Here is a 22,561-nt window from a genome sequence, read left to right as displayed (position 1 = left end):
GACCATTCACTACCAGTCAAAAGTTTGTACACACCTTCTTATTCAATGGTTTTTATTTATTCTAATTATTTTCAACATTGTAGATTAATACTGAAGACATCAAAACTATGAAGTAATATGGTTTTGCCGTAATCTGGATTACAACAGTAATCAAATAGGGCTATCCATTGTGTACTAACCCTACCTCTGAACAACACAACTGATGGTCTCAAACACATTAAGAAGGCAAGTCATTCTACAAATGAACTCTTGACAAGGCTCATTTTAATTAGAAACCATTCCAGGAGACCACTTCATGAAGCAGACTGAGAGAATACCAAGAGTGTGGGAAGCTGTCATGAAGGAAAATGGGGGCTACTTTACAGAATCTAAAATATAAAACATATTCTGCTTTGTTTAACACTTTTTTGTTAATTAAGTAATTCCATATATGTTATTTCATAGTTCTGATGTCTTTGGTATTAATCTACAGTGTTTCAAATAATTAAAATAAATACAAACCGTTGAATGAGAAGGTGTTTCCAAAGAAAAAGACGAGTTCTTGCCAAACCGTCGTGATATCTTAGGTGTGTATTAGCTGAAATACCCACTTAGATGTGACATGGTTTCGAAAAAAAAAACTGCGATGTGTATCTGGTGCAGAGCATTTTTTGTAGGTTTGCTTTTTCTTCATATCTTCAGATATCTCACATCTGAGTGTGAGTCATCGGTATTGGTTTGAATGGATAGTCATGCTCCTGAAGACATGAAAGTTTCAAACTAAAGCTTGGACAAGGACCGGTTCACCCCCTCGCACACTCACACATGAGAAAAAGAGGGTATTGTTCTTACTGTGGTCGTCAGGACGCTGCTGTGTATTGTGGTTATTACATGGGAGGAGATGATAGGGGCTGATGTCAAACTCCCCGCACTGTTCAGTCATTTTCTTTCACAGTTTCATTGTTGTCTTTATGTGTGAGAACTCTTTTTGAGCGAAGGGCTCGGGCTTAATGTGTGTAAACTTTATACAGGTGCAGAGAGTTGAGTGAAGTGGACCCTCAGGGTGTCAAACATAGACACATAGGTGAGCCTGAGGGGCGTGATAGATAATAAAGGGCAGACTGTGGTAATAATGACAAGTCAAACATTAGAAGTCAAACAGGTTTCTCAGCCGACACGTACTCCTGGGAGCAATGTGATGTTTGGAAATAATTTGGGATGATGAGGTCTGTGTGTTTTTTGCGTCGCTGGAGGTTTGCATTGAAGGCATTTTAAAGGGTGAAGATCCAGATATGAGTAAGCGTTATTAACAAATGAGTTTGTCCAGCAACAGTTTGTCCTTTTTTTCTCTCAAGGCGAGCCAGCGTGTGGGTTTGAGCAGGAAGCCGCACTCTTGGAGAAAATGTCACCCCAAGCACACACACGCACACAACTACACACACACGCACACACACACACACACACACACACACACACACACACACACACACACACACACACACACACACACACACAGCAGCCGATCATCTTACTCTGCCTGTGTCTCTCTTACACCACCTACGTAGGAAAATCTGATCATGTCTCTCAGCTTTTTCACAGCTTTGTCACAAGCTTCGACAGATCAAATCATTCTGTGTCTTTACAGGCTCTGCACTTCTGCAAGGCGTACATGTTGCAAACACTCAGTTCAGTTGTGATGTGGTGCCAAATGGAAAATACCATTTATTTCACAACAAGTGGTCAAAAGAGAGCGGGTGCATTTGGTCTCATATTTGTACCATCAGTTCTCCTTCTTTGTTGTGGTACAGAGTGTTAACAGGAAGAAAAAGGCTGAGAGCAACTCATAGATGGAAAAAGCTGCAGTCTTATTTAAAGATGTGTAAGAGCTGCAAGTTTAGAGGCAAATAAAGTCATCATAAAGCATTGATGTGATGGTTTGAGGCTTTAGATTTCACTCTGGTTCACTATCTGTTTATTTTAACATCCTGCAGTAATGTCTTGGTGCAATCACAGTAGTACTGAAGTGAGAGAGATTTATGTCTTTGTAGAGTAGCTTGAAGTAACAGGAACCTATAGGGAGGGTCACCTTGTTACTTATATGTATTTTAGAATCAGATTGTTTATGGTTTTGAAGAAAGTGGCAACCACGAGAATTGAAGGCAATGCGGCAGTGTTTAAAACTGCAGTTCATCGAATGTCCACTTGAGGCTGGCTCTGGAAGAACCGAAACCACATGCACACCAATTCAAAAAAGACGATCTTTACAGCAGAAATAAACACGTTTACAACCACGTACAAAAACAAGTGTAATCTGGATAGCTCATTTCTCAATCTGCACACTGTAGGGGGGGGATTTTTTCATTACGCAGCAATTTTGAAGATATTAAGATTACGAGATTTCCATTATGAGAGGCACAGCTGACTTGATTGACAGGCGGGAACACTGTAGCTGTTGGCTAGGAGGCTCAAAGCCCACCTCTTTACCTCACACTCGCTCCACAGCAGTTAAGTTGAGTTCAGCATTTCCAATATGGCTCCCGCCGACGATCAGCCTCAAAACAGCGCTTCAGGAACAGATAGGTGACGTCACGGATACTACGTCCATTATTTATACAGTCTATGGTTTGAAGTTGAAAGCTAAGGGTGTAAATGAGACGTTACATCATTCTTGGGAACATGATCCTGTTTTATAAAACGCCTGCAGGATATGACTTGATTCAACTCTATAAATGGGCCAATGACACATAAAGAATGAAATCATTGGCCTCTCTGTTACAGTTTTTAATTGAGTTGCTGAACTCCTCCTCCTCCTCCTCCTCCAAAAAAAGAAAACCATAGACTGTATAATAAATGGACATACAGTTTGGACACACCTTCTCATTCAATTGTTTATATTTATTGTAATTAATTTCAGCATTGTAGATTAATACTGAAGACATCAAAAGATGCAGATATAAATTAGCTTTAAGCTAACTCTGGTACAACGCATCAAATGGTGACATTTATGTTAAATATAGTACATGGTCCCTTTACAAATCAATCAAATAAATAAAAATAAATAAAACTATGACAGAACACATATGAAATTATGTTGAAGAAACCAAAATGAGTTTTATATTTTAGACTCTTTAAAGTTCACTACCAGTCTAAAGTTTGGGAACACCTTCTCATTCAAGGGTTTGTATTTATGTGTTTGAAACCATCGGTTGTGTTGTTCAGAGGTAGGGTTAGTACACAATGGATTGCCCTATTTGACTACTGTTGTAATCCATATTATGGCAAAACCATAATAAATTCATAGTTTTGATGCCTTCAGTATTAATCTACAATGTTGAAAATAATTAGAATAAATAGAAAAAAACATTAAATGAGAAGGTGTGTCCAAACTTTTGACTGGTACTTTAGTCTCCGTGACATCACCCATTTGTTTCTGAAGCAGAGTTTTGATGCCTATCGTCGGCGGTTGCCGTTTTGGAAATTCTGCTCAACTTAACTCCGGTTGATCTAGTATGACGCAGGCACGTGGAGTAGAGGCTGGCCTTAATCTTAATGTTTATCACTCAAAGCATGCAACAGTTTATATAAACAAATTCATCATCAATCTGAGGCTATGATTCACGTCTTTCAGAACTTCTACTGATCCTTATTTTGACTCGGGTAGTAGTCGGGAGATGCCAATAACTACAGAGAAGGCAGGATGATGGCCGATACATAATGCCAACATCATGTTGTAGTTGGGGGACAACAATTTAAACATAAAAAGATATATTATTCCATGCAAACTAGAGTCTAATATACATAGTTATCTTTGCCAGTGACATGTTTTTAAACAGATTTTTATTTGATTCATGAAATAGAAAAACACATTGGGTTGTGGAAAGATTTTAGAAGTTATTTTAAACTGCATTATTCTATACATCATAACAGAGTATATATTCAAGAGCAGACAGGAACTGTTTTCGATTTGATGTGCTGTCATTTAGGATAGAAAAAAAAAAAGTGTTAACTTTGCTCCACAGCAGCTGCACTGACGAAGCTGCCTGCAGTGTCTGCAGACCTGTTTGTTTTTTTGATCAGCCTTATGAAAGCAGGTTTCAGTCGATGCCAGTTATTTAAAAATGCCTTCAATTGACCTGATTATCTCTGGACTCTCTTCTTCAATAACCAACTTTACAATAAGCTACAGTGAGCACCAGGCAGTTTAGATTAAGAAAGGCTTATCAGTTCTGGTAGTGTTGCATAATGGTGATTTTTAAAAATATAGAAAAGATAAAATTAATTGTGCACAGAGATACATGATCAGAATGTTTTCTCCGAACAACATTGCAGAGGTTTTTCCTTTTTTGCTTTGACAGTCAGCTAAATAAAAAAACAACAATACAGCATCATGCGGTACAGAGAAACAGAAACTTTGGTCAAACTTTGACGCACTGCTGTATAATTCTTATTTAGTGCGTCACACTTACAACACTTTTTCTGTTTTTTGTCTTCATCAGGAAGTGATGCGTACACATCTTTTGATATCACCGGAAAACAACCCCATTTTATAATCATAATTCTATATCAGATGGTTGATAGTCATCCTGAGTTTCCACAATACACAGCTTCTTTCAAAGCTTGGGAGGAAGTTTGTTATTTGCATCTTGCAGAATATTTTATCCACTGCATTGTTTTTTTTTCAGTCTTGTCCATCAGTCAAAAAAATCCCAACATGACTCAATAACTGTAGGCCCACGTTGTCTCTTAACGTGTTGCCCAGATCTTTTTCCTTTGTTAATCATCATCTCCTGCACAGTTTTTTATACTTACTAGTTCACTGCTATAACCAGTCTAAAATGGAATCAGATATCTGCCTTATATTTGACCAGAACAGACTCAATCTGAGCGCTAAATCTTAACTGACCCAGCGTTGAAGCTAGCATTTTGAACCCTCTGAACTTCGCCCTAGTTAAGCAGGAGAACGCTGAATGGGAAACTGCTTAAAATGTCTTAAAATAGTCTAACTTATTTGTTTAAATATATATCCAAACAATGGAAATCCAAATATGTGTTGACATTACAGGTGAGTTTGCTGCTTTGAAGTCTGTCAACAGCAGGTGAGAGTTCTCAGGTGGTTTGTTTGAGTCACAGCAGACTGTCTGCTGAGTAGGTGGGAGTAGAGGTTGAGGAGTTTATAGCTGTAATTCTATGAAATGATAAGCGGTGGTACCGAGTCTGTGTGAGCGTGACTCATACCGAAAGGGGTCAGACAGGTCCTGCTTGAAGTTCTTCTCTCAGACAGCGGTCTCATTTCCTTTATAGGTACTTTCATTCATATCTTCACCGACACACAAATGCAGTTTGGGCAAGCAGATGTGTTCATTCATGATATGATATACACCCATCAGCCATCCGTGCAATTTAATGCGATCCAATAATACACATCAAATTAATTAGATTATATAAAATTGTCTTCCTAATATGCTCCCCTTATGTATTTTAATGGAAAAGGCAAACTACAGGAACAACATTCAATATAAAGCGCACCATTACACCACCACCATCCACTGTGACCTCAATAATAAATGTAAAGTACACTTATCAACAAACTATTATGCTTATTGCCGTAGCCCAATATGCTTTTCATATGTTTTGTATAAGCCACCCACCACTAGCCAGGCTGTGCTGCAGCACTGCTATGCTCAGCTACTTGGATGTAAAGGCAGATATCATCTTTTAGTATGTTTTTTTTCCCATAGAAAATAGTTTTAAAGTTGTATTGTAGGCTGTATCAGGTTAAATTCCCTTTTAAATGTTCCTCATGTGTCTCACACAAGCAGCGGCCAGAAAGCTTTCTGTTTTTATGCCCCTAAGCTGTGGAACTCTCTGCCCATAGTTTTTAAAAGTAAACTTAAGACTTACCTTTTTAATCTAGCTTTTAATGTAGAGTAATTTATTTTTAGCCCTGGACTGCATTATTATTATTTTAATTATTCTTTTAATCATTCTTATTTTAATCATTATTATTTTAATCATTGCTTTGACATTTATTTATCTTATTTAATTATTTATTTATCTATTTATTTCTTCTATTCATCTGATCTTGTTAACACTACCTTATTTTTAACTTTTCTTTCCACTCTTATCTTATTCATTTTACTGTGTTGATTTGATTTGATTTTTAAGTATTTTATTTATAATCATGCCTTTTCTAATTGTACCATTGCTGTTGTTTTCTGTCTCTCTGTTATTCTGTGAAGCACTTTGGGCTTCAATCAATCAATCAATCTTTATTTGTATAGATCCAAATCACAACAAACATTATCTCAAGACACTTTTACAAACATAGGCGGTCTAGACCACTCTATGTCAAATTATGAACAGAGACCCAACTTCAAGACAGGGTAAGACTCAGTCTGACCCCACCTTAATCCATCATGAGCATTGCACATCGCAGTATTTAGCTAGTTACAGTGGCGAGGAAAAACTTCCTTTTAACAGGCACAAACCTCAGGCAGAACCAGACTCATGTTAGACAGCCATCATGCCTCGACCGAGTTGGGTCTGGAAAGACAGATAGAGGGGACTAAGAGAGAGAGGTGATAGTGATGAGACGAGTAGTAGTAGCTGTTGCCGCTGGAGTCCAGCACGTCCGTATCAGCTGGAGTCCAGCACGTCCGTATCAGTAGGACGTCTATGGCAGCTCAGAGGAATCTACGAGACAATGGAGCTCAGGGAGTTAGTGGAAGAGTAAGGCTGTTTCCGAAATCGCCTACTATACTAGCAGTACGTACTGCTATGTCCAAAATTCAGTATGTAGTAAGTAGTATGTGAACAAGAGCAAAATCTGCAGTATGCCAAAACTCCCCGGATGTCTACTGATTCGGGAAAATATCTCAGTGTGCATCGGACCAGTCTTCCTCGCGTACTGTTTCCCATAATGCACAGCGCTTGTTCTGCTTTTTCTTTTTCCTCATTTTTTGACGGGAGGAAATCCGTTTTTGGGTGCTGTGAAAGTTATCAAATTACATATAAACCACTTCCTAACTTTTTAAATCATAAATGGATGCTAAATAAGCTTTTTATTGATCGGCTTCGCCGTTGTTTACTTCCGCTTTCCGAAACCGGAAATCCAGCGAAGTCTGGCTCAGCATGCTGCATGACAGATCGGACAGAACAGTCATACTACATACTAAATTCAAATGCAGTATGTAGTAGGCAATACCTACTGCCTACTACATTAGTAAGTAGTATGTAGCAGGCCGTTTCGGAAACAGCCTAAGTCTTCATCTTCATGAACTCACAGCAGCTGCGATTTCCGTTACAATAGTCATGTTTCTATGTATGAAAGGTGCTTTATAAATAAAGCTGAGCTGAGTAAATTGGCATATAACCACTCAACCAGCAATGCGTGGGCACGCAGATGTTAACCTACCAAAGAATGGTGGTGCTTGCTCTGAAGTGGGTGTTACCCACACTGAAAACCAATTTGACATTGCTAACCGACTCTGTGATGCTGAGTTTAGCCGTGATGAGCGAATTGTGCTCCAGTTTGACTGTTTTCTTACCTTTGGACTAGTCGGTCAGTCAGAATTTGACTTTCTGTTTACTTGACTGGGGGATTAGCCACTTTAGAACATCCCTAGTATTGTTGCGCTCTCCCTTCCCTCATAAAAACAGAAGATTAGGGGGCGGTAGAGTGTACACAGCCTGACCCAGCAGGAGTCCCAGCCCAAACAGGCTTCTCACCCTGCCTCTCTCATGTACTCTTTCTTACAACTCAGTCCTCTCTCTGTTTCCCTTTCCTTTTTGCATGTGGGTATAGTGGACCATGAGAACTAGCACATGTGGGCCTCAAGCTAATTGTTAATTCTCTCTAAGGGATCATGGGCCAAACTTGACGAAATAACTGTGACAAAGGTGCCCACATGATAACCACTTGTGGATTTGTTGGCCATCTAGTCCCAGGGGCCCCGGGGCCATTAGCGCGCTAGGTGGTTGGATGGGAATAACCAACATTGTCAGTACCTGGAGCTTAGAAGTTTACATAAGCGGAGCCCAGGTCTGGTGTTGGGTTTTGGTAGCCATTGAAGTCAATTTGGTTGGTGGTGTAACTTCTCAGTAAGGCAAACACACAGGGATGAGGATGAGGGTGAATTTGGGAAGGGCTGGAGGTCCTCACTGAGTTCTTATCCTCAGCATAACTTGTGTTAATTTTATAAAATTAGCAAAATTTAGGAGTGTAGGTTTAATTTTTTAAACATACATGGAAATAAAATATAGAAGCCTGAATGAAACACTTCCCCTCCACTCTTTCTGGCCCACAGTTTCTTTCCTTTTAGATCATTTATAACCAACAGAGATCAACGAAACCCGTCAGAGCGCACTAACTTTCACTCAGCCATGTTTTTCCCAGCCTCAACAACAACTCTTTATCTGATCTGTTTTTATAGATTTCCCCTGTTGTCTCTGTGCTGTTAAATTTGAATGAAGTCAAACATGATGTTTGACTTTGACAGCCTTTAGCGGCCTCCTGTGGTTAGGAGCGTCACCATCACAGTTTGCAGAATTCACCCTGTTTTATTTAATGACTTCAAAGCAGTTCGAATATTTGATCAGTTTTTTTGTTTTTTGTGGAACCAGTTTTGTTAAAGAAAGTTGAATAAAGTGTGCATGTGTTGCTGTAAAACACGGATGGAGACATTGCGAGTATGAGCAGATTAAACAGGTAATGCAGCAATTACAAGGTGAAGTCATCACATCCGGCTGGATTTGCCTTCATCCCAGCATCACGCTCATCCACCTGAAGCTCTTGTTATTTTCCTTTTGCCTGCTTACTTGTGTGTGTATTTGAACGGGGGGTTGATATTTGCATATCCTGGGCGGGCTCCTCTCATCCTGTGCTCAGTTGAGCCCTCAGGCCAAGGTGTACGAATGACTCATTCACTCTTAGTCACTCGCAAGGGTCCCCTTTACTCGAGAAATCCTGGATGGGAGGACGCCAACTGTTTACCTGCCAGTCCAAACAGTGTGAAGAGATCCTGCTCCTAGCCCCAGAACATGATTAGACTGCAAAGACCGCCTTCCAGTTAAGGCTGCCCCAAGGCATGCAGGAGACAGAAGTGTTGGAAAAGGCAGTTGTTTGCTAAGTTGTTTCAGCCTGTCACACAGCGACATGTCCGGTAGATCAAAAAAGGGTTGCTCCTTGCTTCGGACCTTGGGGGTGTTTGATTGGGTGTCCCTGTCTGTTTCACCTGGGGTTAAAAAATAGAGGTGAGGATCTGAGATAAAAACCCTTCAGGTACTCTGCAGTACTGGCTTATTCGTATAGATTGTGCTTATGTGATTAACCTTATGTCAGTTAGTCTAATCTAATGTTTACATCTGATGCTGCATCAGTGAGCCGCCTGGTGTTTTCTTCTTCTTTGACACAGGTGGTAGAAACTTCCATGTCAGTGTCATAGGGTCAAGAAAAGTCCCTCAGCTGCAGGAAGAACCCAAAATCCCCACAGAGAGTTTTTCCATCTCATGTTGCTGCATGATGCAAAGCAGAAGCTGTGCAGATTTCAGGGACTGCAGATAAGGTCAAGGAGTAAAAGTGTAGTTTTTGGCTACGTTTTCTGCACACATCCTTCTATTTATTTATTTGTTTATTTATTAGCATCCCCATTAGCTTCCACATTGTGGTTGCTAGTCTTCCTGGGGTCCACACAACAAAACAAAAATAAGACAATTATTTAAAATCACACATTATCCATAAAACAAAGATGCAATAGCAGCCAATTATAAAAAATCAAGAATGAAAATGAAAAATAATAAACGATGAGTGGCATTAAACTACAAAATAATTGTCACAAACAAACAAAAATTGTCACAAACACATGGCACCAAAAATTAATAAAACAAAGACTTTCAAAACAGTGATTACATAATGACGTCTATGAGAAATTCATCAGCATTTCTTTAAGTGACTTTTTAAAAGAAAATCTGTTTTTGATCATTCTCATGGTGGTGGTGGTGGTGGGGAGTTGATTCCAGGCAGAGGAAACTCCAAAAAGAACAGATTTCATCATACAGTTAGTTCTTTTTTTTTTTTTAAATACTTTTTATTTAGTAGTTTTCACACACAAAAGGAACAACAAGGAAACAGAACAAGACAAAACAAAGACGTGGCAGCATGTCAGCATTGGATGAGTTTTCTAACATATATATAAGACTATCTTCTGTAAGTAAACAGCTCATTTTTAGCCCCTTTATGAGTATAGGATTTGATACCCAATGCAGAAACACACTTTAAATAAAATGTACAAAGAGAAAAATCTACAACGTCAACAAGAATAAACAGAGAAAAAATAAACAAATATATATATAAAAAATGATAATAATAATAAAATGAAATAAAATACATAAATTAAATTTAAATCAGATTTTATTTAGGCCTGGATCTGTCTTTATTATATATACATATATATGTATATATATATGTATATACCCACCCCCCGCTTTAGTGTTTTCCACTGTTATTTTTCTTCACCATCTGTTTCTAGCTCAAATCCAATGCTCATACAGTTAGTTCTAGGACTTGGTGTTAGCAGATAACCAGTGCTCACATGACGTGTAGTACACCTATGATTAAAACCAGAATATTTGAGTCTATCACAAAAGAACTCTGGTGTGTTATTCCATATAAGAGTTTGCATAAATGACAGGAGATGTGATTTTAATTTAGCCTCCACAGTTAGCCAATATAATCTTTTATGCATCTCAAGCACATTAGTACTAAAAGAACAGTTAAGAGCCAATCTGGCAGCTCTATTTTGTACAACTTGAAGTTTTTTTTAGATGTTTTTCAGCAGCACTTGACCAGATAAGCGGACAGAACAAGTGACATATCAACATCTTTCATGACAGAAGGTGGAACAAATCCAGAACATTCCCTTGAAACAGCTATTCCTTTTCCTATCTTGGAGACCATGTAATCGATCTGGTCGCACAACCACAGTGCAGATTATTTCAGAACTTTGAGTAGAAAAACATTTTGCCATCTGCAGTTTTCCGTTTTGACAAACTTTTCGGCAACGGTCAAATCCTCCCTACTTACGAGCAGTCCTGCGTGTCTCAAGTATGAGAATAATCAGCTCTTAACCCCACTGCTTATAATGACTGATACACAAGTTGTTGGTGAGAGGCCTTGCTTGTGTATCAGTGTTTCAGAACAAGAGGGACTTTTTCTCAAAGGCAGAACCAGTCATACAGAGAGAGTCTGGTTAGAGAAAGTTCATTAATAATTCTGTTGAATCACGCCTCATTTTCCCTTTAGGGTATTTTTTAAAAGATGAATCAAATGCATGAAGCAGAGAGGAGCACACGGGAGGATCAGTTTGATTTCTTAAATGCATGATAAAGAGATAAAATATCTGCAGCCTTACAAGACAAACATCAGGGTAGAACAAACTTCTGAGCTGATTTTTTCTTACGTAATGGATCTAAAAGTCAGGAACAGTGAGTTTGCTTTGTCACTGAAGTGAATGTTCAAGAAAAACCTTAAAGTGTAATCATATCAGTTCTGTGTATGCGTCATGATACACACATTCTCCCGCTCTGCACTCTGCTGAGGTGACACCTTTTTCACAAGATTCATTCTGTGAAACGCTGCGTCACACTGCTCTATTTACGTGGAGACGGGAGGCAACGGCCACTTCTGAAATTAACCCTCTCTTAACCAGGATGTCACTGCCACACACGGTGCACACAGATGCACACAGAGAGTGCAGCAGGCTCGCTTGTGCAGCCCAGTCTAAATGAATCAGCGGGTTGAAATGACTGGGACTGGTGGCCATTTGGGACTGGGATGACGAAGCAATGACTTCAAGAAGTCTCGCTCCTGCTGAATGTAAACTACCTGTCAGACAGATAAAGGGTTAACTTAGTGCATGCACCACATGCCTGCAGTTCAGAATATAAACTTGATATGCTGATAAGACATCCAGCTACTACCACAAAGTATTCATTGTCTGGACTGTTTTTCTGTGACTTCTTGCTTTTGGATGATATGATTTTTCATCATGCACACAAAATGTAAATCATTCAATAATACAAATAATTAAGCAAGATTCAAATAATGAACAAGGAAAAGAAAAAAGCATACACAACAGTCAGCCATAACACTGTAACCACTGACTTGTAAAGTTAACCACATTGAGTATTTCTGCACAGTGTCACTTGTCAAGTGGTTAGGATATATTAAGCAGCAAGTGAACATCCTTGCCTCATAGTTCATGTGTTAAAAAATGTAATAATATACAAACATAAGGATGTAAGCGACTTTGAGAAGGATCAAATTTTGATGGGTAGCCAACTCAGTCAGAGCATCTCCAGTGCTGCCAAAAGTGGTACAAGGAAGGAAAACCAGTGAAGCAGCAACAGGTTCAACGGCATCCAAGGCTCACTGAGGCACATAGGGAATGAAGCCTGGCCCTGTTTATTCTCATGTAGTCCCAATCAGAAGAAGGGTTCCTGCAGCTCAAACTGCTGAATGGGACAGCATGAGAATGAACCAAGTGGCAACCTCCGGTCTCAAAATATGAAGCCCATGCAGAACTGTTATAAACTGCAATTCATTGAGAATCCGCTTGAGGCTGGCTGCAGAAACACCGGAAACAACATAGACACCAATTCAAAAAAGACGATCTTTGCAGAATTAATAAACATGTTTACAGCCTGGTTCAAAAAAACTACGTCCATTATTTATACAGTCTATGGAAGGAACTGGGCCAGGCTTCATTTCCCATGTGCGCCAGTGAGCTTTGGATGCAGATGAACCTGTCGCTGGTTCACTTGTTTTCCTTCCATGGACCACCTTTAGTTTCAGCAGGAGAGCTCCTGCAGCTCAAACAGCTGAAGAAGTGAATGCATTATCCTATAGAAAGGTGCACTATCAAAAAGCGTCCACAAAGAGTGTGTAAGCTGCACAACTGGAATCAGAACTGCCTCTTTCTGGAGGATAATGCTTCCTACCTTGCCACAAAAATGCTTCAGTAATGGTTTGAGGGACTTAACAAATTGTGTGAAGGTGTTGACTCGACCTCCAAATTCCAAGGTTTCAGTTCAAGTGAGCATGTGTAATTAGCTGGACAACCAAGTCTGATCCATGTAGGCCCCACCTTGCAACCTACACGACTTTTAGGATCTGCTGCCACGTTCTGGTGCCAGATACTGCAGCATGCTTGGTGAAGTCATAAGGTGTCATCGGGTTGTGCTGGTTTTTTGCAGTAAAAGGGGGACGTACACAAATGGCTGATCACAAACATGCACAAATAAGTGCATGCATTGAGAACATTTTCATGAAGGCAACTCCCCCATGAGACCGGGACATCATTGTAAGCCTGTCAATTCCACATTAAACATAGAACTGTGAACATACAGTATATACCTTTAGGTCCACTATAGCCAGAGGTAATGTTTCCATGTAATCAATAAAAGGTTGCAAGATCCTTTCAAATACATCCTGTTTGTTATTCAGGACACTTCCAGTTTGACGTCTCTGATATCAGTCTTGATATAGACGGAGGAATTCTGCCTCCAAGTCTGTGAGCAGCGAGAGCTCTGTCAATAAATGATCCAACTTTTTTCAACTCCAGATTTGACATGCTTCATAAGAAGACAGACTTGTGGAACTAGTGCGTCTCGTACACTGCAATGTGAAGTGGAGCATAGTGCCCTCAATTAATGAACTCATGAGCTATAATTTGTGGTGACATCCTCTAGACGTCCCAGCAGACATCAGGGGAGAGTACACAGTTTAAGAATCTAAGCTATTTGCCTGTGTGGGATATTGTGTTCACTTCTGTTCCTCTCTTCTCTTCAGCTAAAAGCAGAGATTCACCTCACAGTAAACTGGACTCTGAAGTTGTGCCTAAAGTGGCTCGCATGACTGTCTCTGGCAAGAAGCAGACCATGGGCTTCGACGTCCCCAGGTACTCAACTCACATCTACATGCTTCAACACATTCTGCAAAAACATAGTCAAAAGGAGAACACATTTGACTTTAAAAGCTTCATGCTGACTCAAGAGAAAAGTTGTGTTTCATTGTAGTTCATCTCTATATTCTCTCCTCAGTACGGGCGAGAATGGCGCCGTCACCCCTTCTGCACGCCGTGGTGGCAGCCCAGAGGACGCAGCAGCAACCTCAGAGGCCTCCACGAAACGTCCCGAGACTCCATACAAAGGCTCCAACGGAGACGAGCCATCCACGGTCCCCACCCCGGGACGCTCCGCTGGAAAGGCCCGGCAGTCGATCAACATCAAGGCCGAACTGGAGAAAAGGCAGGGGGGCAAACCTCTGCTAAATCTGGTGGTGATAGGTAGGAAAGGAAATCCTGCAAATGCAATGAAACCACTCAAAGCTCCAAAATGTGTTTCAATCTAAGGGATTAGCAAATATGCTCAAGGTTATAAGAGAGGATTATGCACAAACAAGCATGATTGCTGCTCCCTTTAATCCCCATGTGGTGTGCAGATTGTTTGAACTAACATTTTGAGAGCGACAGGTTTTTGATAGAGTAAAACACAAGCTTAAAACTAAAGAGGGGGGTGCTAATTTTACTAGTTGCTGTTTTAAATTATGCATTCCATAGATACAGTAATATTCTGTAATAAAGTAACATTTCTTTAACACATGTTCTTCCTGCAAACGCATTTCTTTCTTTTAAAAAAGCACGTAATAGAGGCACAAACACGTCCCTTCACAGGATCAAAATTCATAATTTTTTCTGCTACATCCTTTAATTCTTGAACGCAAACGTCGTTTTGAAATCTTCATCCAAATCCGACCCTTTTCTGTGAAGTGAAGCAGTCAGATCAGACTTCTCTAACAGCCGGCATGAAGTTCGTGTCTATGTTTGACCGAAATCACCGAGCTGATCATCATTACGAGCAGGAAAGTTGCTCAATCATGTTTTCTCATTCTCAGTTACACCAGAAAAAGTGACTCGGTAGTTTCAGAGGTGAAGCGAATTCTCGTTTCCCACAAGCTGTGAAACCTTTCGTTTTTACCAAGGCCCCCCCTCCACCCCTCCACCCCCCCATCCTCTGACCTTGTTCCCATTTCTGTCCACCTCCCTCTTCTTGAGCAACTCTGCTTCTTTCCTGCTCCTGTCTGTGGCTTCCTTTTGCAATGACTTATCTTCTCTTGCCCCCCCTAGTACCTACCTTATCACCCCTGCTATTCCTCTTTTTCTGCCTCTCCTGGTTTCTTATGTCACCCCACACCCTCTGAGCCTCTTCTCTTCCTCTTCACTTCCCCATCTTACATTATTCTTCTCTGCAGGTCACGTGGACGCTGGCAAAAGCACGCTGATGGGCCACCTGCTTTATCGGCTGGGCAACGTCAACAAGCGCACCATGCACAAGTATGAGCAGGAGTCCAAGAAGGCGGGAAAGGCTTCCTTCGCGTATGCTTGGGTCTTGGATGAAACTGGCGAGGAGAGGGACAGGTACACTTGTAGTGCAAACATAAACACAAACATATAAACACATGGACGGGGAAATTCCCTTTTGTTCCCCTCCACATCGACAGCAGAAATCTAGCTACCATATGATCTCTCTCTGCCGTGTGCTCTGCTTGATAACTTTGACTTTGCCCACTTATGTGTGTACTGATGATTGTAACTCAGCCTCATATTGAGCTGACGTTGGATTGACTGACTTGTTCATTGAAGAAAGTAGTTTCTTAATGAATAGCCTTACCGTTCACAGCGCTCTACACAAAAATTACAGACCTCACTCTGTTGTTGTAAGAGCGAAACGGAAGCGAAATACACCAGAAACAGAAACCGATAAGGGTGGGAATCAACATTGATATTTCAGTAACTTCTGAAGCAAATACGTGACACTTGCAGCATCTGATTGAGCACCTCGCCCGACAGGAGACACGCCCTTAAACTGAAAATGACTGAGACTTTGAATCAAAATGTTTGAGCTTTAATCAGAGTCAGAAATCAGAATCAGAAATACTTTATTTATCCCGGGGAGAGAAATTCAGGCATTACAGAGCTCTTATAAACAGTATGTAAGAAAGTTAGATATTAAAAGAAGGAATGAAATAAGATATAAATACAAATAAAATAACATAAAATAAAATAAAGATCAAATAAAAATACAAAACAATGTAATAAAATAAAGATCAATAAAATAGAATAAATTAAAATAAATTAAAGATCAATAAAATAGAATAAAATAAAATAAAGATCAATAAAATAGAATAAAATAAAATGAAGATCAAATAAAAATAGAATACAATAAAATAAAATGAAGATCAATAAAATAGAATAAAATAAAATAATGATCAAATAAAATAGAATAAAATAAAATAATGATCAAATGAAATAGAATAAAATAAAAATAAAATAAAAATAAAAATAGAATAAAATAAAATAAAGATCAATAAAATAGAATAAAATTAAATAGAATAATGATCAAATAAAATGGAATAAAATAAAATAAAGATCAAATATAAATACAATACAATAAAATAAAATAAAGATCAATAAAATAGAATAAAATAAAAAAAACAATAAAGTATATACAGAAGCACAGTCTGAGAGAAGCATCTCTCAGACGTCTCTTTTCAGCTGGTTCCAAATGGCTGTGAAATAATGCCGCCATGTGTTTGTGTTTTCTCCAGAGGTGTGACGATGGATGTGGGCATGACCAAGTTTGAGACAAACTCTAAGGTGGTAACCTTAATGGACGCACCGGGACATAAGGACTTCATCCCCAACATGATCACAGGAGCAGCACAGGTACAGTGTGCAGAAGTTTACAAGCAGCCCACACATTACAGTACACATTATATCCAGGTATCTGAGCATAAACATTCTTATGCTGCTGTTCCAGCTCATACAACAATATGTTATCAATCAATCTTTATTTATATAGCGCCAAATCACAACAAACGTTATCTCAAGAGGCTTTACAAACAGAGCAGGTCTACACTGTACAAACAAGACTCAACATCAATCAGGATAAGATCCAGTCCCATCTTACAGACAGGACTCAATCTGATCTCATCTTAATCCACCATGTGCAGAGCACTTTGCAGCATTTAGCAAGTTACAGTGGCAAGGACAAACTTCCTTTAACAGGCAGAAACCTCCACCAGGACCAGACTCATGTTAGACACAAATCTGTTGAGACTGTGATAACTGTGGTTATCAGTCAGGTATTATTTATCACACAGATCAGGGGTTCTCAAACTTTTCAGCTAGTGACCCCCTCTGTTGCTTCATTTCCTGAGCTGTTATGAATGAACAGGCTGCTGCTGCTTTTGTTAATTAACGTTTCCCCTCAGCCTGCCACACCTGTCAGCATGATTTGAAAAAAAGCTTCGGTGGTTTTGGGTGTTGCTGTTACGAGGTGTTTTTCTAGGCATGGGCGTGCTCCTCTGTCTCTGTTTTGAGCCATTAATGTAATTTCTCTTTTAACCATATGACTGTAATCACGTTCAGAGTATCATGTTGTGACTAAGGAGCTCATGTCATAAGCAAATGAAGACATCAGACAGGCACACACACACACACACACGCACACACGCACGCACAGAGGCTGACGAGGATGTTTCTCATCAGAGAATATTCAACAGTTACTGAGGAAGAAAAAAAATCATCATCAAACATCTCTGCCTGAAGTATTTCGCTGTAGTTTAATATCTCATGATTGTTTCAAATGAGTGATAAGTAGGGCTGGGCGATAATTCGATAACGATAATTATTGTGATACAGTTCTTCTCAATATAAATAGGACAAATGTTAGATACAAATTCAATATATTTAAACCTGTAATTACACGCCCCAACCACTGGAAAGAGAGGGGGCGCTAATGTGCCTTAAATGCTAGTTTAAGGCACCCAACATAAAAAAATAAAACATCTACAAACTTAAATTTCACAAAAATTTCATCTGACACAAAAGACCTGCTTCCTGTTAGCATTGTCAGAAATGAGGGATTCAAGAAGTTTATCTGAGAACTAAATCCAGACACAAGCTAAGAAACTGTCTTCAACTTTCACTGAGGAGCAAAAATCTAACTTTAAATTTAAATGAAATTATAATTTGATATTTATCATGATAATTATCGATATTGGCTGATATAATAAATAATAATAATAATAATTCATTTTATTTATAGGTGCCTTTCTGGACACTCAGGGTCACCTTACAATATAGCAATAATAACACTCAACACACTCAACAGTAAATAAATACATAAATACATTAGAATAAAGAATACAATACTAGAAAAATGAAAGAAAGGAGGGGAAGTCATTCCAATCCCTAAGAGACAGATTAGAGTAAGTATGCTTGACGGAAAAGGTGAGTTTTTAGGCGGGATTTGAAGGTGGTGGGAGAGGTGGAATTTTGTACGTCCAGGGGGAGAGAGTTCCAGAGGTGGGGGGCCGAGCGGCTGAAGGCTCTCGTGATAACATCTTATTCAATATTGCCCAGCTCTAGTGAAAATAGATAAAATAGATTTCTGATTGTGTATGTGCAATACCTATTTTGTCACATAACTTAAACTACAAAACATCTCTGCTTTCTTTTAAGTCAGATAATGTTCCTGTTTCAGCCTGAGTGTGAATTGGTGAAAAGACTTGTTTACATTCACTATGTGTTGCAAAACTAATATCGTCTCTACATTTCTACCTGAACTGAGTTGAAGTGTGATTTAAATCTCTCCCAGCATGTGGTTCTCATCTCTCCCCTCCGTTCTCTCTCTCCAGGCAGACGTGGCAGTGCTCGTGGTGGACGCCAGCCGAGGAGAGTTTGAGGCGGGCTTTGAGGCCGGCGGTCAAACCAGAGAGCATGCCCTGCTGGTGCGATCGCTCGGCGTCACCCAGCTGGCTGTAGCTGTCAACAAGATGGACCAGGTCAGAGCTGCACCACATTGAGCCTGGTTCAAACTTCTGCATACATACACCAACATGAGCACTACATGTCTGGGCGTTAGAGTGTCTGTGTCGGTCTGCAATAGTGCAATTTATCATATCCCCAGTTCTAGATTCATGTAGACAAAACCATCCTAGCCTATTATGTTGGACTTTGGGCTGATAAATGTTGAGCAGCAGTCGATCATTCTGCAACCATTGCAAAAGAAAAGAGAGCATGTCAGAGGAAATGGAATGTATGGCCGCTAAATAAGGGTAGGCAGTGATACTGGAAGTTTTGTAAATGCAGGAAGTTAGGATGCTACCCAGCGGACCAATCACAAGGCTTGCGGTCTACATTGCATTGACTGGTAGTCACATTTTCATGGAGGGGCTATGTGTGCTGGCTTTTGCTTAGAAACGCGGCTACGCAAACCTATTGTGTGTGCTACAGCGTGGATTCGACACAGAAGTAGTAATCAGGGTTGAAAGACACATCTTGAAAGAGATTAGCACTTTTGTTAAAGGTGACATATCACACTTTTTTCATCAATATATATTGGTCTAAGAGGTCCCCAAAACATGTCTTTAAAGTTTATGCTCAAAAAAACACTTTGAAATCAGATTTTGGCATGCCTGAAGAACCCTCTTCTTCAGCCCTGCTCAGAACGGTCGGTTTTCTCTCTTGCCACGCCCCCTCAGGAAGTGGCTATCCCGTCGGCTCTCCAGCACGTCGATCTAATGTTTACATGTTAGCTGAATATACACGGCTGCTCACAGACCCGCGTTACTTCAACCCTCTAAATCTGATCCAGAATCTGATCCTGACGGAGAGGCGCCTGCAGCAGGACCTTTCTGAACCATTGGTCACAGATTTAGTGTTTCTTGTTGTTTTATTTGTCAGTATGTCGACGTGTGTCTTGGTACACAGCTACGAACATGTAGCTATGTGTCTATGCTAACTAGCGCTAGCACTTATCCATGATAAATAAAAATCATCCACTAGCAGGGTTCCCACGTGTCCTGGAAAACCTGGAGAACCTGGAAAACAGTTGACCAGTTTTCCAGTGCTGGAAAACACCTGGAAAATGGGAGAAAAAGTAAAATGTCCTGGAAAATCACATATAGTCCTGGAAAATTATTCCAACATGGATGCGTGCGACCTGACCCTATTAAAAAAACACATCCCCATTCATTGAAAGTTGAGTGCTCGCTGTGCTGGAAAAGACAGCAACACTGCACAACTTTTTTCCCATCTTTTCTCCTTCACTTGGCCATAATCATACATTCACAGAAAACGGGGGTATATTGTTTACGTTTTATGGTACATTAACCTTGTAGAGTGCTCTTTGGATTCAAAGAGTCTTATATTTAAGTTATAGTGTGACCAGTGGAGTCGGGCAGAGGGCTTGGGGGTCTGTGCCTCACAACTTTCTCTGCAGGTTGAGAGCTCAATTACCGTACTCCAGCTCAGTTGTTCTCAAAGTGGGGTCCTGGGACCCCTGGGGGTCCGTGAACCATAGCGTGGGGGTCCGTGAAATAATTTGAATACATTTCTAATAAATTATAAAATTGTGCTGTTTCATTACAAAACAGCATACACCATTGTTATGATACCATTTGGTGGCTCAAAGGGATATGTGAGTCTTGCTACTGTTAATTTTCTGAAAGCGTATAAGATCAATTACTTGAAAAGTATAAATGCTGTCATGTTGAGTCCACAAGGAATGAAATGACCCTCTGTTTTAAAGTATACAAGTGGTATTTACTTGGTTCAAATTGAAGTGTTATCAGTTTATCACTATGGTACAGGTCTGAAGTATTTACATTGATACGTTTTACAATACAAATAGTTCCAAGGACAACTAAGAGTGCAAATGGTAGTAAGCATGTGCTTTAGTGATGGGAAGTTGGGATCTTTTCAGAGAGCCGGCTCTTTTGACTCAGCTCCCAAAGAAGAGCCGGCTCTTTCGACTCCCGAACGGCTCTTAATTTAGGATCTTTTGTAGCCGTATATTTTACCTTAACTTTGCAAAAACTAATGGTTTGTATTGAAAACCCTTTTACATACTGTGTTTTTATAGAAGCCTCATAATTGCCCAATTTTGTGCATTTATTCTTTTACAAAACCATTCTCACCCTGATCCTAGGGTTGTGATTAGGGTAAGGGTTGTGATAAGGGTTATGGTTGAGATTAGGGTTAGGGTTGTGATTAGGGTGAGGGTATGATTAGGGTTAGGGTTAGGATTAGGGTTAGGGTTAAGGTTGTGATTAGGGTTAGGATTAGGGTTAGGGTTGTGATTAGTGTAAGGATTAGGGTTAGGGTTAGGGTTGTGATTAGGGTTAGGGTTACTCGGGGAATCCACAGGATGCGTGTGCGCCGCGTTACGGCTGCGACACGGCTCTGCTCCGTCCCGGGGCTTTCGCCCTGGTCCATAGGATGCGTGTTTGGAGCGGCGCGCACTCCGGAGCAGGAAACTCAAGATCCCTCGAGAACTCCAAAACGCGCGAGAACAACACAGTATAAACTTTTCCTCGTCCATGGTGTCGGATATCTTTTGAGACTGACGTCTGGCCCGATGCCACAGGTTATGACGTAATGTTGAAGAAGTGGTGAAATTTACGATCTTGTGTTTGCACATGGTGTTTATTTTGAAAGTGAGCGGATGTTGCATACGATCCTCGTGCCTGACTTCCGGGATAGTTCGATCATTTCTGTGTCGATTGACGCGTGCTGGGCGCGGGGAGCGGCGAAAATAGACTCCCCGCGTATCTCTGGCAGAGCGGCGCGGCGGAACGCTCCAGAGACGGAGCTGAGACGCGCCGCAGCGCGCCCTGTGGACTCCAGAGCATTGACTTGAATGGGAACCTATTTGCTGCGACGTGCGCGGCGCAGCCGTAACGTAACGCGACGCATCCTGTGGATCTTGGGCTTTAGGATTAGGGTTAGGGTTAAGATTAGGGTTAGGGTTAGGGTTAAGGTTGGGTTTAGGGTTAGGATTAGGGTTAGGGTTAGGATTTTGGTTAGGGTTAGGGTTAGGATTAGGGTTAGGGTTAGGGTTAGGGTTAGGATAAGGGTTAGGGTTAGGATTAGGGTTAGGATTAGGGTTAGGATTAGGGTTAGGGTTAGGATTAGGGTTAGGGTTAGGATTAGGGTAAGGGTTAGGGTTGTGATTAGGATTAGGGTTAGGATTAGGGTTAGGGTTGTGATTAGGGTTAGGATTAGGGTTAGGGTTAGGGTTGTGATTAGGGTTAGGGTTGTGATTAGGGTTATGGTTGTGATTAGGGTTAGGGTTGTGATTAGGGTTATGGTTGAGATTATGGTTAGGGTTGTGATTAGGGTTAGGATTAGGGTTAGGGTTGTGATTAGGGTTAGGGTTGTGATTAGGGTTAGGGTTGTGATTAGGGTTAGGCTTGTGATTAGGGTTAGGGTTGTGATAAGGATTAGGGTTAGGGTTGTGATTCGGTTTAGGGTTAGGGTGAGGGTATGATTAGGGTTAGGATTAGGGTTAGGGTTAGGATTAGGGTTAGGGTTAGGGTTGTGATTAGTGTTAGGATTAGGGTTAGGGTTAGGGTTGTGATTAGGGTTAGGGTTAGGGTTAGGGTTAGGATTAGGGTTAGGGTTAGTATTAGGATTAGGGTTAGGATTAGGGTTAGGATTAGGGTTAGGGTTAGGATTTG

General features: G+C 40.4%; 1 protein-coding gene across 1 annotated transcript in view; it reads left to right on the top strand.

Annotated features, from left to right (window-relative positions):
- hbs1l (HBS1-like translational GTPase) overlaps positions 1-22,561 on the top strand; it is a 42,889-nt gene that overhangs the window by 8,933 nt on the left and 11,395 nt on the right. The window contains exons 5-9 of the mRNA XM_034699233.1: positions 13,826-13,934; positions 14,077-14,321; positions 15,287-15,452; positions 16,643-16,760; positions 18,737-18,883. Coding sequence (XP_034555124.1) covers positions 13,826-13,934; positions 14,077-14,321; positions 15,287-15,452; positions 16,643-16,760; positions 18,737-18,883 — 785 coding nt within the window. The remainder of the gene's footprint in view (positions 1-13,825; positions 13,935-14,076; positions 14,322-15,286; positions 15,453-16,642; positions 16,761-18,736; positions 18,884-22,561) is intronic.

This window comes from Notolabrus celidotus, chromosome 13 (genome assembly GCF_009762535.1).
Source record: "Notolabrus celidotus isolate fNotCel1 chromosome 13, fNotCel1.pri, whole genome shotgun sequence".
In the NCBI taxonomy this organism is placed as follows: domain Eukaryota; kingdom Metazoa; phylum Chordata; class Actinopteri; order Labriformes; family Labridae; genus Notolabrus; species Notolabrus celidotus.
Note: the sequence above shows the minus strand (reverse complement) of the source record. Positions and strands in the feature narration are given on the sequence as shown.